Below are 14,681 nucleotides of genomic sequence, written 5' to 3' on the forward strand. Positions count from 1 at the left end.
AGATATATTTACATCAAATTTTATATGTAAAAATAGTACATACATTTATTATGTGTATAAGCAATATTGGTTAAAATATAATGTCAAAAATATTAACATTCAATATAAGTGTATACATTTATATCATTTTATCTTTTTTGGATAAATATATGATTTTTTATTCATTTAATTCCTTAATCTTTGGAGAATCAGGATTATCACGGGAAATCACGTAATTAAGAGTTGTCGCCAAACTGAGCCACAGCAAGTAAGGAATGAAAAATAATCCTGCTGAGGGATTAATTTTGTGGAATAAAAATGCTGTTCCTATAGCACTTACATTCACTAACTGAATTTCATAGAATGCCTAAAAAACAAATTAAGTAATGACAAATGATAGACGTGTTCTGCACACTAGTGATGCATCAGAGGTAACTAATTGCATCGACCTCTGATAGTACATCACACGTATACGTAACAAATAATAATTCTAGCTTCACACATACACAAAGTACAAGGTAATGTTAGGTTTAAAGGTCAAATCAGTAATTTACCCATTTAATTTTGTGATATCCGAAGAAAATTGGTGTCCATGCCCAATTTAAAGCTAAATTGGCTCCATATAAAATCAGCGGCAATTTGGCGGCTCCTGCGTAAAAATAAGTAGGGTTAAATTTACAAAATATATTTAATAATCGGAATGCTCAAATCGATTTGATGATTTGTCATTTTGTGACATTCAAGTCTATATTGGAAAATAATACACACCATCAAATCCTCCACCATCTCTGTAGACAAGATACGAGGCATAGCCCATAGAACAATAAAGACCGGTCCAAACGGGGCCAAATACCCAGTTTGGCGGACTCCAGGCGGGCCTTTGCAGTGATTCATACCAGGGATTTAAATGTTTCCTGGTTATTAATCCTCCTGCTATTCCGCCCACGTTTGGCAAAATGGTTGCACCGATTGCTGGCCAATTTATTTCACGCATCTTTCCTCTATGGAAGGCGAACGGTGATTAGATAATTACAATATGCGTACCTGACGGCCTCTGTTATTTCTCTGAATGTACGAAACCGTACTACGGAGCAGCTGGGAAAAGTAATTTTTAATTTGATATACTGCAGTAAATTTATTGGTAGGTACCTAATATATTAAAATATTACCTTGTAAATGATTGTCGGAAATTATGGTAAGGACCAAAATTGTCCTCTTAAAAAATGATGTAAATTATGACAATATGTTTACGTTTGTTAGTTGTAACCTAGAAACAGAAACTTAAGTAACATTTGAATAATTGTAAATTAAATCAATGTATGTAATGGGTAAAATTTTCACTTCCATTTTACTGTTTAAGTATGAATCTATTAGGATTAAAAGAAAACAATACTTTACTTTAAAAAATAATATTTAATTAAATCTGTTTATTCAATTAATTATACATTCTAATTAATTTTGATTTAAGTGAGTTTATCAAGCTTTCCTTGTGCACGTAGTTTTGATTAAACAAAAATTCTTTTTTTTAGAATTGTTTCTTATAAACTACTTGAATAGTTTTTTTATTATTTCCATTATATAATTTCAATATAAAAATTATGAGTATAAAATTAATAAATAAGTTACAATTAGCATCACAAAACTTTTTGTTAAAGCAATAAGTTATAATGGGGTATTAAAAACTTAAATTTCTTCATTTAAATCATAGTCTTCCTCTGGAAAGTCTCCACATGTGACACACTGAGGTTTAACAAAACCACCATATTTATCAATGCACTCAAAATATCTTTTCCCTTTAATGCTAAAATATAAACAAAATTTAAATATTTTAATTTATTATATGAAAAAAGAATAAGCTCACCTTCCATCATTTTTCCCAAGTGGCTCATCATATTTCACACCAACAAAGTATCCACCAAGTTCCTCAATGAATCCTGTGTACATAACAGTGCCTAATCGGGAAGAAGCACCTTGAATTGTAACTTTACATCTTGAACCTACAGTTAATTTTTCTGCTGCTTCTTTATCTTCCTGTACCTGTTGTTCCTTTTTCTTTTGATTTTCTTCATTGTACTTGCCTAATTTGTTTCTCATTAAATATGCCCTCACTGTGTTTGACTTCTGACCATAAATTTCATCAGAAAGTTCCAACTTTTCTACATTACCAAAATCTAGTTCGTTTCTTATTACAAAGTTGTCTACAACATGAATCCTCATGCCATCATCTATTGGATATGAACCCAAAAGTGCTTCATCATTTGCAAGATCACACACAAGAACATTGTCTTTATTATAAGCCTGGAGTTGCATCGTGTTGCAGTTGGCTCCAGTCATTAGTTCCAATTTCCCCTTAAATAAGATTTTAAAAGTTTTAACAAATGTTAAAGAAATGAGCCAATTAGTATTACCTTTAATTGATTAATAGTGAGGTCTTTGGGAAAACGTCTTTCCAAGTCGCATAAGTCGTTCTTGGACGTAGAAATTTGTACTTTTACAAAGTCAGAAGTCACTACTTTGAAATCGGCCATTGTAGATATCAAAAAGAAAGATAAAATTCAAATGCTTTAAAACAGCTACTTTCTGACAATATCACAGACTACAAATACGAATGACATACAATGTCACCAACCTTATTTTAAAAAAATTATTTCTAATACATACAATTCTCCATATTTTCAATGGTGGAAAAGTCGTCTTCTGGTTGGCAATATGTGGCGTTTAAGTCTAACCTCACATTTACACATGTGTTTTTAAATAGTCAAAACATTTAAGAATGGCAGAGGAAATGAAAATGACTACTGAAAAGAAAAAGAAAAAGGCGAAAGTTAAAGTGTTTCAAAAGAAGCCCAAGAAAGGAGACTCGGAACAAAATTTAATTGACAAATTAAAATCCGGTTATGATTCTGTAAGTAAATTGTGATATATTTAAATTATTGTTACATATATTGTTTTTAAGATTGATGCCAGTAGCATTACGAAATTCAATGAATTACCACTGAGTCCTAGAACACAAAAAGGCTTAAGAGAATGTGGTTACACAAAACCTACAGAAATACAAAAAGCTACGATAGGGTTGGCATTGCAAGGCAAAGACATATTGGGTGCTGCCCAAACAGGTTCAGGAAAGACATTAGCATTTTTAATTCCTGTTCTGGAGTGCTTATTCAGAAATCAATGGACAAAATTAGATGGGCTTGGTGCACTGGTTATTACACCCACAAGAGAGTTGGCCTATCAAATCTTTGAGACTTTAAGGCGCATTGGAGAGCACCATGACTTCTCTGCTGGGTTGATTATTGGAGGAAAAGATCTAAAATTTGAAAGGAATAGGATGGATCAGTGTAATATTATTATTTGCACACCAGGAAGACTGTTGCAGCATATGGATGAAAATCCTTTATTTGATTGTAGTAATTTAAAGGTATTTTTTTTCCTTTTTTCAATCATACTATTCCTGATTTGTTGGATTTTAGGTTTTAGTTTTGGATGAAGCAGATAGATGTTTAGATATGGGATTTGAACAAACAATGAATGCTATCATAGATAATATTCCAGTTGAAAGACAGACTTTCTTGTTTTCAGCCACACAAACAAAATCCATTAGAGATTTGGCTAGATTAAGTCTAAAAGATCCTTCATATGTATCTGTGCATGAGCATTCTGAATTTAGTACTCCAAAAGATTTGGAACAAAGTTATGTAGTTTGTGAATTGAAAGATAAAATTTCTATTTTATGGAGCTTCATTAAAAATCATTTGAAACAAAAGATTATAATTTTTTTTTCAAGTTGTAAACAAGTTAAATATGTTTATGAAATATTTTGCAAGTAAGTTTGTTTTTTATTTTAGAAGCATTTATTTGATTTTATAATATTTTTAGATTAAGACCAGGTACTAGTTTATTACCTTTATATGGTACTCTTCACCAGCTTAGAAGAATGGATATTTATGAAAACTTTTGTAAAAAGAATGCAGCTGTGTTGTTTGCCACAGATTTAGCAGCAAGAGGTTTAGATTTCCCAGAAGTGCATTGGGTTGTACAAGCTGATTGTCCTGAAGATCCAGCTACCTATATCCATAGAGTAGGAAGAACAGCTAGATATCAAAGAGGAGGGGAAAGTCTTTTGTTACTTTTAGAAAGTGAAACTAAAATAATTGAAAAGTTGAAAGAAAAGAAAATTCCTATCAACAAAATAGAGTAAGTTAATATTTCTTCAGGAAAAATAACAAAAAAGAAAGAAACAACTTATTATATAATTTTTTTAGTATCAATCCTAATAAACTGGTGAATCCTGTCAGGAAAATGGAGGCATTCTTAGCCAAGGATCCCAATTTAAAGGATACAGCTCAGAGAGCCTTTGTTTCTTATGCAAAAGCAATATTTTTGATGAAGGACAAAGAAGTATTTGATGTTCAGGCCTTGGATACAGATTCTTTTGCTCATTCTTTAGGTTTGGCAATTCCCCCCAGGATAAGATTTTTACAGAGATTAAATGCCAGAACTTCTGGGAAAACATCAAAACCTGCTATCCCTCCTAGTAGTAACAAGAAAACCTATTTTAATACTGAAAGTGATGAAGAAGAAACTGGTAGTAAGGCTGAAATTTCTGATTTCCAGAAGAATGAGTCTGAAGATAGTGGAGTCAGTAATGATGAAGATTATAGTGCTAATAATAAATCTTCTGTTCCATTCCAAATACCAGATGAAGATGATAGTGATGATGACATTCTACAAGTAAAACGTAAGGACCATGATATAGAACTACCTAATGAGGAAGAGATGGAACTACTATCTAGAGGAAGAAATGTAAAGAAAAAAGCAGTAACTAAAGCAGCAGTTGCTAAGAAACTTCTGAAAAAGAAGATAGTTCCAAATAAAAAGATTGTTTTTGATGAAGAAGGAGATGTCATAATTTCTGGAACCAAGGAAAAGAAATCTGAATTGGCACAACAATACGAAAACGAGAATGAAGGTGGTATAGATATAGAGAAGGCAAAATTAGTACTCAAAGAAGAAGATAAATTTGACAAACAATTGTTCAAAGAAAAAGTAAAGGCAAAACACAAAGAAACTAAGAGAAAATTAAAGGAACAGAAAAAACAAGAGCAGGAGGCAGAAAAGGATGACTTTGGTGATGATGAATCAGAAGAGGAACCAGATTTGTCATGGCTGCCTGATCCAGATAAAATATACGGACAAAAAGACGACGATGAAATGCCTGAATTTTACAAGCCAAGTGATGATGATAATGAGAACGTTGGCAGTGATGAAATAGAACCTGAGCCTGTCAAGGAAAAGAAAAAGTAAGTTTATGGATGCAATGATCAATATCTGTATTTAAATTTTAAAATTTTAGAACGAAGAAACGAAAATTAAAGGGAAAAATGGACAACCTGGAAACTGTGCTTAAGAAGAAGAGGAAACACCAGGTAGATGACATTACTTCTTCCTTAAATGTTAACGAAGCTGAGGAACTCGCATTAATGTTGTTAAAAAATAAGTAATGTTTATATTTATTATATTTTATTAATATAACAATAACAATCAATAAAAATATTCTTTTATTTATTAACAACCTCTTTGTCCTTGGGGTCCTCTTCGCATTTACATCCCTCAATCCAGTCCTTGGGATTAACTAATACTTTAAGTAGCTCACTTTCTGGAGTACCTTCTGCGGGTACGTGCATGTATTCCCAACGGGCGTGTAAAGGCAACGACATCAGAATACTTTCATAGCGCGCCTGGGGTGTGTACAATCCAAATTTCGTACCTCTATCGTAAATCAGGTTGAATTCTACGTATCTACCACGTCTTAGGAGTTGCCATTCTCTCTCTACTCTTGAATATTTAGCCACTTTATGTCTTTTTACTGGAAAATAAAATATTCATTTAAAATTTTTAATTAAAAAGAATTTGATATGTGCATAGTGACTTACTAAGGTTGAAATGAAAAAAGGTATGTGTGTACCACCTTTTTTATTATAAAAAATATTTATTAAAACTCCTTACCTAATGGAATATATGATGGAATGACGGCATTTGCACAATCAGTTACGAATTCAAAGCACGCCTGTTGATTTGGGGTGTCGAGGTCATCGAAGAAGATTCCTCCAATTCCACGTCTTTCACCCCTATGGGGTATGTTGAAGTAGTCGTCGCACCACTTTTTGAATTTAGGATAGTACTTCTTGTTGTGCTTATCGCAGGCGTCTTTAAGAGTTTGATGAAAATGTACGGCGTCTGCGGTATTTAGATAGTAAGGCGTCAAGTCGGTACCGCCTCCGAACCACCACTGAACTTCGCCGTCGCCATTTTGGACTTCGAAATATCTGTTAAAATAAAATGTAATTTTTCGATTTGTTACCATCAGATAATACTACCTATAGTTGAAGTGTATTGTCGGTACCATGGGGTTAACAGGGTGTATCACAGCGCTGATTCCTGCAGCGAAAAAGGGCAGGTTCTTGCCGGAAAGTTGTTTGCCCCTAGATCGCATTTGACTTACGGCTTGGGAAGGCAAATTGCCGGAAACAACAGAAATATTTACACCCGCCTTTTCGAATACCTTACCATCTTGGAGGACGCATGTTATTCCTCCACCTAAAATTCCCACCCATTTATTAAAGAATAGTTAGTGACTTAAATGTGGTTGTCAGTGACCACATTCGCACAAAATTTAAAGTCAAACATTTAGAAAGATATTTCATATTTTAATTTGATATATTTGATTCAAATTTTGTTCAATCAGTATAAAAAATATATTTTGAATATTCTATACTTTTATTTGCTCGTCGGATATATTATTTTAAATGTATATATTAGTTTGATTTGGTTGGCCAAAGAAATACCATATTCAAATGTATTTACGTTTTGTGTATGTGTTTAACTATACTCTTAATAGTTAGATTTTATTTTTAGTAGGATTTATATTATTTTATTAAATAAATTCACTTTCAGTGACAAGAAAGAAACATTACATTCCAAAGAAGAGGAAAATAATAATTAGCATGGAAGATCAAAGTTTAAATAGTGATGTTTCCGAAAAATAGTTTCGAAAGCTTATATACAAAAATAAAATAAAACTGAATTGAAAATACAATAAGAAAATGTACTAACAAACAACTCCTTTTATTGACAGACAAATTGGAAAAATCAGTAAACCACATCCTTTCTTGTCCTCTAGATAAATAATAAATAAATGAATCGGGTCATACAATAACAAAAGTGTCTAGAATAACAATCAGACGTCGACTGAATGAACAAAATATTCAAGGATATTTCGGTATAAAAACCATTGGTATCAAAAAAGAATATAGGGACAAGTCCACAATTTTGGCGAAGGGTATTTTGAAGTGATAAACCCATGTTCAATAGAACACGATCAGACGGTAAAAAATACATTCACCATACTCCTAATAAAAATTTTGAAAGAAAGTGGAAGGAATATTTTGCCTTGAGGTTCCTTTCCTGGGCATGGTTTACGACTATTACAAAAAATTATTGATACAATGGACTGTTTCGTTTATCTGCCAACGATAATTTAGCAATTACATGGATTACATCCAAAGTTGTTCAAAGATTGTTAAAAGATAAAATTGTTGAGATTCTGGATTGGTCAGCGTAAAGTCAAGATCTAAATACAATTGAAAACTTGTGGAACGACATATAATCTGGATTAAAACTCCAAAAATCATTAAATTTAGATCAATTGTGGTTATTAATTGAAGAGCCATGAAATTTTATTTTAAACAACTATTGCCGATATTTCGTTAAATTTTTGGTTCACCGTTTACAGGAGGTTATAACAAACAAAAGGTACTCAACAAAATATTAATTATTTTGTTTAATACAAATTATTTAGTAAATATACATTTTTCAAAAGTGTACTATTTCTGTGATCAGCAACATTTCGTATTTATTTTGTTTAAGATTTAATTTAAGTAGTAATTATTTTGATTTAGGTACAAAATGGATAATGGGAGAAAGAATATATGTACAATAGGTATTATATATCAAAAAATTATTAGAAGTGTGCGTTTTCTAATTAACATTAGTAGATAGTAATGTGTGCTATTTCTCTAGTCCCCACTGTATATTATATACTTAATTTTGAATAATTATTCCTATCTTTCAATTATTTAAAATAAGTTTTATGAAATTTGTATTAATTAGTTCCAACATAGTAACAATTTGGAATTCCTGTAATTCACTATTGTAGAACAAACATAAACAACGAAGCATCTGTAGACGAAGCAATGAAACACACCATATTTTGCAGATTATCACAATCCATTTCCATCTATATTATAAATCCATTTTCAATTACCTCCCTCTTGTCTAGACCACTTATCCACAATAAATTTGTTGCAGTCCTCCTCAATTTCGAGAGCTTTGCAGAATTCCGCTTGTACTTTCATAATCATCAGTTCCATCTTAGTTTTCATGTCATCGGGGTGCTTCTCAAGTTGGTCAAGTGGTGTGACAGGCAGTGCCATGAAACCTGAAGTGTCGATGGTGCTTCGGGAAGAAAAGAGAGCGAATCCCGTCGTGAAGAGAGCCCCATATTTTCTGGGATTTGAATAAATTGGAATTTTAGATATTGATGTTTTGGTACTTTGGTTAGGATAGGTTATGTTTATTGTAATTGAAGCATTAATTAATACGAGTGAAAATATAAATAGATATGAAAAATTTACTGTAATTTTATTGAAACTGCATTAAAAAAGGTGGTCTACTAGCAAATAGCAAAGCAAGATTTTAAAGTTGGCGCTGAGCTTACCGTAGTTTTGACAGACCACGTTGTCGTTGGTAGAAAACGATCGAACAATTTTTAATAAAAACCGAGAACACCATTGTTTATTGTCTTAAATGCAAACGACAACTTGTGCAGTAAAATTCCGAAAAAACTAATATATAAATGGAAAATAAAAATATGTCAAATTAGTTCAGAAATGTCATGTTAGTTGTTAAGAATCAGCTGTTTACCTAGAGTTTTTATGACGCGATAAATACCGCATCACATACCATTGATCTGTTGTCCTTGTCGCACCCGCGGAACTAAACGAGGAACTAATAAACGCGTACGAGAGGTATCAATGCGCAAAGCAACATGTGTTTTTTTGTGTCATATCGATCTGTCAGTCACAGCCTATACGATATTAAATATAATAGTTGTCGGGCGTCAATAAAGTTCTAGGTGTCTTTGCATATTTCAATTGTTTAAATGGAGTGCGCCCTGTGGTTTTGGGGGGTTGTTTGAAGTGTGCGAAGAGTCGCAAAATTCGGCTTGCGCTCTGTCGGCGGCCCTTATGGCGCAGAATTGTGACCGTGCGACGGCAGCAAAGAGGTCCCGCTATTGACTTTCGGCCGATTAGGACACGAGTCGGTGAGACCGGCTATTGCAGGATAACGTTGGCGCGTACGTTCTCCAGTTGATCCCGCGAAGTTCCAGGCACTGAAGGCGCATATTGCAAAGGGTCCGTCAGTTCGCGGCGCGTTATCGCACACACATCTCTTCACCCAGCAGTGTGCTGGTGTCGATAATTTTGCTGCATGATGTGATTTCTCATGGTATCGTTGTATCCCTGATAAGTTTTGTCGGACCTCAAAAAAAAATAATAAATAATATTAAAACAATTAATCCAGAAGGACAATTCGCATAATTCCGTTGCGTTGTATTATGTTGCGCTGAGGACTGTTTATATATACAAAAAAAAATAAACTGCGACAATGAAGAACTTCAAGATAAGAGGCGGGTTTTTCGACAAATTCCAGACCTTCGCGAATTCGTCGGCCCAACAGCCCAGACCCCAGCAGGAAATCCAGGAGACGCTGCGGTCCGAAAACTTCCAAGTGAAAAGGGTAAGTTGCGTAATGTCCGCACATTTGCTTGCTGTTCGTTTTGCGAAATTCCCGAATAAAACGGGGCTTGGTTCCGATCGTAACGCGTCCACTGTTTGTAAACAATCCGTCCTACCACCAACCGAAAACACGTAATCGCCAGTGAATTTTTCGATTACATCATTGATTTGCATTCACGATTTTCCTTATTCATTTAAATTTATTGGCGAACGGTTCGTGGATAAGCTTTTATCAATGTGTTGTCTGGTTTGGTTAACTTTTTCTATTCGCTGGTCGTAATATAGTCGAATGGATTGATTTCAGTCTCTGTGAATATGTTGATAACCAAGCTTATCTGTATGTTTCAGAGAACCAGAAATGTTTCAGATAAAAGTAGTAAGCAAATGGGTCCCAATTATAATCTAAATATTTTGATAATTATTCTATTTTTACTTGCTACCTTATTATTAAAAGGAAAACTTAAACGTATTAATGATGTTATGTTAATATGACATAGGAAATCGTAATTAAATTGTAATTTGAAATTACTTTTTATATTAATGGATATTCTTTTCCAAATATCAATTGAATTTTAGCGTCTTCTAATCAATACACGTGCCATACCTGTCTATATTTCTCGAAATAAAAATACCCTAATACTTTGATACTTACGACTTTTAAAGCAAAATATCAAAAATGCGATAAAAATTGCTTTTTACAGAGTTCAAGATTATTAACCCAAACGTGATTATTCCTATGTGATATATTTGTATATATTTGTAAATAATTTTTTATTTTATATATGTGATAAATGTAAAATATTGTTTATGTATTTTAATAGCATGAATAAATTGTTTTTGATTTTGACAAAATCGTATCTTTATTAAAACCATATTATATATTTATTTTAGCTTTAAAACACCACTGACTTTTTTTACATCCAGTTAGATTATTATTGCTATGATTTTTAATGGGTGCTTTCTTTTTTATGAATATGACAATTGGTACAATAAGCACATTTATAAATAGGTTATTTGGAATTCCGCTTGAATGCACTCTCTAGGACATATTTTTATTTTGTGTACCTTTTTTTCGTTCGAGTACAATTTGTACTGTACCAAAAAAGTGCATGTTTGGAAATATGTAGACTATTATCATTTTTACTTGCTATTTTAGAGATTATTTATGATTTTTCTGTTAATATGATTTAGACAATCATAATTAAATAATAATTTAAATTTATTTTAATAAAATTCAATGAATATTCATAATAATACATTTTTTCTAAATCATTGATGAAAATTAATATAAATCAATACACGTGACATATATTTACGTTACTAAAAAAAGTGGTAGTACTATCATACTTACGACTTTTAAATAAAAAGTCAAGTATGTGTCAACATTTTCCTGATAAGAAAGCTTTTTACAATGATTAAGATATTAATAACTCAAATATAATTATTTCAATGTGATATATTTGTAAATGACTTCATTTTTAGGTACAGTGTGGTCCATTTGAAAGCGAAACACCCTGATAAAATTTGAATTTTTTGTCCGATTTTAACAAACTTTTTTTCAATTGTAAAACATGAATATATGTACTCATAGACAAATGTCAATGACAAAATTAAAAATTATAGTCTCTTTAGGAGTCTAATGAAGTAATTTTAGGAACAAAATATTATAAATCTTATTTTTCAGAAATATTCCAATATTATACTAATAATAATATACTTTATTAAAACCATCTTATCTATTATTTTAGCTTTAAAGTATAATTGAATAAAATTTTCTTATGTTGCGTCCAATTGGATTGTTGTTGGTATAATACAAAATTTAAGTATACACTTAAAAAAATTATGAATATATTTTCTTCTAAATTGTATAAATTTATCCCAAGTACATATAGAATAGAGAAACTTATAATGGGTGTTCTATTTTTAAGGATTTAACTACTGGTACAATAAGTACTTTTATAAAAAAACAGGTGATTTGGAATTCCGCTTGAATTCACTCTCTAGGACATATTTTTGTTTCTGTTTGCTGTACTAAAAAACGTATGTTGGTGACACATATACTATAAAAATAGAGCTCATACACAATACTATATATATTGATAGTTTAAATATATGTCTGGTTATTTCATTTAATGTTCCCAACTAAAATATTACAAAGTTATGCTTATTAATGTTTAATTTTCTCTCATTCATGTTAATCGCCATATGTTACTCATATCATGACGAAACAAAATATGTTAAATAAACACGTTTAATCAAAGTTTATAGCAATAAATATTTACAATACATATTTTTAAAATGAAAAATGTATTGTAATTTTATACCTAACAAATTGTCTCTTCATTAGCACATACCAGAGATCATCCTTTCCTTGTATTTATAATTACTTAATATTGGCATTGTATTTTATATTTATGAATCGTTTTATTCATGACTCAGTTCTGAGATCACTTAAAAATATTCCAGTAAAATCTTAGATTCTCTTATTTATTTTTAATTTATAAAACTTAAACTAGAATAACTATTTAAAATTTTATTTAGTTGGCTTAAAAATAATAGAACCTGGAAAAACGAAAAAGAATGTTGCAAATTTGCATAATGTTAATAAACATTTTTATGTAAATGTTATTTTTTAAAATACACACATGAACATTTCTTGAAACTACATCTTAGGTGGATGATCCAAATGCGTAATAATACTAGGTATAATTAAAACAGTAATGGACTTAAGGTATATTTAGAATATCTGTGTTAAATTTATTGTTGTTTGTTACACACATAAATAGGTATATAAACAAACAGGTGTTGAAATTGTTTTTGTCTTATTCACTGACGACTCGTCTATCTTTATTGACGACATCCACACAATAATTATTTAAGTGGTTCGTCTGACCCTTGCTCCGGGCCAGTTCGTGGGCGTACCATAAAAAATCTTACTGAAATACCCGAACGAACCCATTTTTATAAGTTTCGTCTGGACACAACAAAACAGTTGGATGTTCTGAATGATATTGGATGAAGTTAAACTTGGACGTAATCCCACATGCAAGGTTAGACATGGCCCACGTTTCGGTGGTATAATACAATTAACTGTTTAGGAATTGTGTTACTGACCAATGAAACAGGGGCAAGGGGATTTGTTGGAAAACTTTAGATTAGTTTGTGAATATACAAAGTAGATTTTTTAAAAATTCAATTACATACATACATGTTTGTTACATAAATATGAAAGTAAATTTTATAATTACCGCAGGAAAACCTAAAAAAATTAATATCAGCTTGTATATTTACTGATAACCTCAGCCTATTAAGCTGTGTCGAGTTAATTATTCTGAATAATTTATTAATTGCACATTAACAATAGGTCTTAATTCTCCATCTACATGTTTGAACAATATGATTTCAATTTTATTTTTGTGTATTTTTTAATTTAATTAAGTTTAATTGTTTATATTTCTCAGTAGATAGAATAAACAATAATTTTGATAAATAAATTAATTTTGAGCTACATTTAAACAAGTTAATAATTTTAATTACGTAATTTATAATTCTTATTAACTAAAGTCAGTACAGTTAACACTTGGATAGGTATATTATAGTTTTATTTGTGTACCAGTCCGTATTGTAAACACATAAAATTATCTACGTAATATATTCAGATACTGATAACGAGTTGCAAGTCGACTTGCGAACCGGCTGCACGGAATTATTGATTCGCTATTTTGTATTTCGCCGTGTTTTACAGGAAAAATTATAATTATATCGTACAGGATCAAAATGAATCGTATCATTAAAAATAATTATAATAATATAGAAATACATTAACCGCAATATTTTAACAGTTAATTATAATTTTTTGAATATGGGAGTGGTATTACGCATGGTTTACGTCATACTATAATTAGCATTATTTTATCTATTCTATGTAAAAAAAAAATTGTTAGACATCTAATAATTTAATTCAAAATGAAAAAAACTTCACCTCCCTGATAAAAATATAATTATTTAATCTTATTATAAAAATAATATAAATATAACTAATAAATTTAACAATCTCCAAAATTAAATCCAAATACGTTTTTATATTAAATATTACGTTATGAGTTAGAAAGCAATCAGACAATTATTTTATATCAAGCGGAATTGATACTAATAAAATTCATTACGATATCCGTTTACTGATATGTTATCTTATATTTTTGTTCAGAAACTTCCCTACGCACTCATTACTTATCGACTTTTCTAGAATTTTGCGGTGTATTGCAAATCTATAACTGTATTTATTAAATTATTCCCTTATTAAGAACATTTTTTTGTATATACAGTAGTGGCCATAATTTTAGCAACTCATTAAAATATATTAAAGTTAAAAATTGTACTACTTTGGTTGGATATCAGTACCTATAATGTTTATTGTTTTTTTTCTTATTTTTGTATCTTCTACGCAAGTGGTTAATATAATTTTAGTTTTTAAATTATTTCATTTGAATTAGTTAAAGGTCTGTGAGAAGTACTGGATGGGGATTTGATTTCAGATCTACAATAAATATCCTGGTTTCTACTAAAAATGTGAAAGACTAATTTTAACATGCTTAGGATAACATTTACTGCATCGCAGAACACTGAGAACGCGTAGTTTTTAGTGACGAGCTTAAATTTTATTTTACGAAAGAATGCTGGTTCTGATTACGTTAAATATCCTACAGGAACAAAACCACACAAAAAGTTTGTTGTATGCTAAGGGGATGTTTCAATTCTTCGTAAACACAAATCCAAAATTGTTATGCATTGATTAAAAGATTAAAGTGTTGATGTTTTGTCTTCCCCGTCCCAATCTCCAGA

General features: G+C 30.9%; 5 protein-coding genes across 11 annotated transcripts in view; 2 read left to right on the forward strand and 3 right to left on the reverse strand.

Moving 5' to 3' along the window:
• Nucleotides 1-15: 15 nt before the first annotated feature.
• On the reverse strand, nt 16-1,259 carry LOC109605256 (translocator protein). 2 transcript variants are annotated; one of them, XM_020021823.2, is made up of 4 exons: nt 1,149-1,259; nt 748-1,074; nt 534-628; nt 16-346 (listed from the first exon to the last, which is right to left on the reverse strand). In XM_020021823.2, the coding sequence occupies exons 2-4, from the start codon at nt 971-973 to the stop codon at nt 158-160; spliced, it is 510 nt and encodes a 169-aa protein (XP_019877382.1). In that variant the 5' UTR covers nt 974-1,074; nt 1,149-1,259; the 3' UTR covers nt 16-157. The 2 variants fall into 2 exon arrangements, with proteins under 2 accessions (XP_019877382.1, XP_019877383.1); XM_020021824.2 differs by having other exon boundaries at nt 1,129-1,219.
• Nucleotides 1,260-1,395: 136 nt separating this feature from the next.
• LOC109605255 (tubulin-folding cofactor B) lies at nt 1,396-2,579 on the reverse strand. The gene is made up of 3 exons (XM_020021822.2): nt 2,388-2,579; nt 1,841-2,328; nt 1,396-1,780 (listed from the first exon to the last, which is right to left on the reverse strand). Exons 1-3 carry the CDS (start codon nt 2,505-2,507, stop codon nt 1,663-1,665), a joined length of 726 nt encoding a protein of 241 aa, XP_019877381.2. The 5' UTR covers nt 2,508-2,579; the 3' UTR covers nt 1,396-1,662.
• A 138-nt stretch (nt 2,580-2,717) lies between these two features.
• On the forward strand, nt 2,718-5,533 carry LOC109605262 (probable ATP-dependent RNA helicase DDX10). Its single transcript, XM_020021830.2, has 6 exons — nt 2,718-2,884; nt 2,936-3,400; nt 3,453-3,805; nt 3,859-4,176; nt 4,245-5,282; nt 5,336-5,533. Exons 1-6 carry the CDS (start codon nt 2,753-2,755, stop codon nt 5,481-5,483), a joined length of 2,454 nt encoding a protein of 817 aa, XP_019877389.2. The 5' UTR covers nt 2,718-2,752; the 3' UTR covers nt 5,484-5,533.
• Nucleotides 5,481-8,898, reverse strand: LOC109605263 (oxygen-dependent coproporphyrinogen-III oxidase). The gene is made up of 5 exons (XM_020021832.2): nt 8,759-8,898; nt 8,306-8,547; nt 6,360-6,579; nt 5,989-6,308; nt 5,481-5,848 (listed from the first exon to the last, which is right to left on the reverse strand). Exons 1-5 carry the CDS (start codon nt 8,830-8,832, stop codon nt 5,541-5,543), a joined length of 1,164 nt encoding a protein of 387 aa, XP_019877391.1. The 5' UTR covers nt 8,833-8,898; the 3' UTR covers nt 5,481-5,540.
• Nucleotides 8,899-9,704: 806 nt separating this feature from the next.
• LOC109596609 (syntaxin-binding protein 5) overlaps nt 9,705-14,681 on the forward strand; it is a 214,868-nt gene continuing 209,891 nt past the window's right edge. For all 6 annotated transcript variants that reach the window (XM_049965679.1, XM_049965678.1, XM_049965681.1 and 3 more), the window contains exon 1: nt 9,705-9,840. In XM_049965679.1, the coding sequence (XP_049821636.1) occupies nt 9,709-9,840 (132 nt within the window). In that variant the 5' untranslated portion in view covers nt 9,705-9,708. The remainder of the gene's footprint in view (nt 9,841-14,681) is intronic.

Source organism: Aethina tumida, chromosome 3 (genome assembly GCF_024364675.1).
Source record: "Aethina tumida isolate Nest 87 chromosome 3, icAetTumi1.1, whole genome shotgun sequence".
Lineage (NCBI taxonomy): Eukaryota > Metazoa > Arthropoda > Insecta > Coleoptera > Nitidulidae > Aethina > Aethina tumida.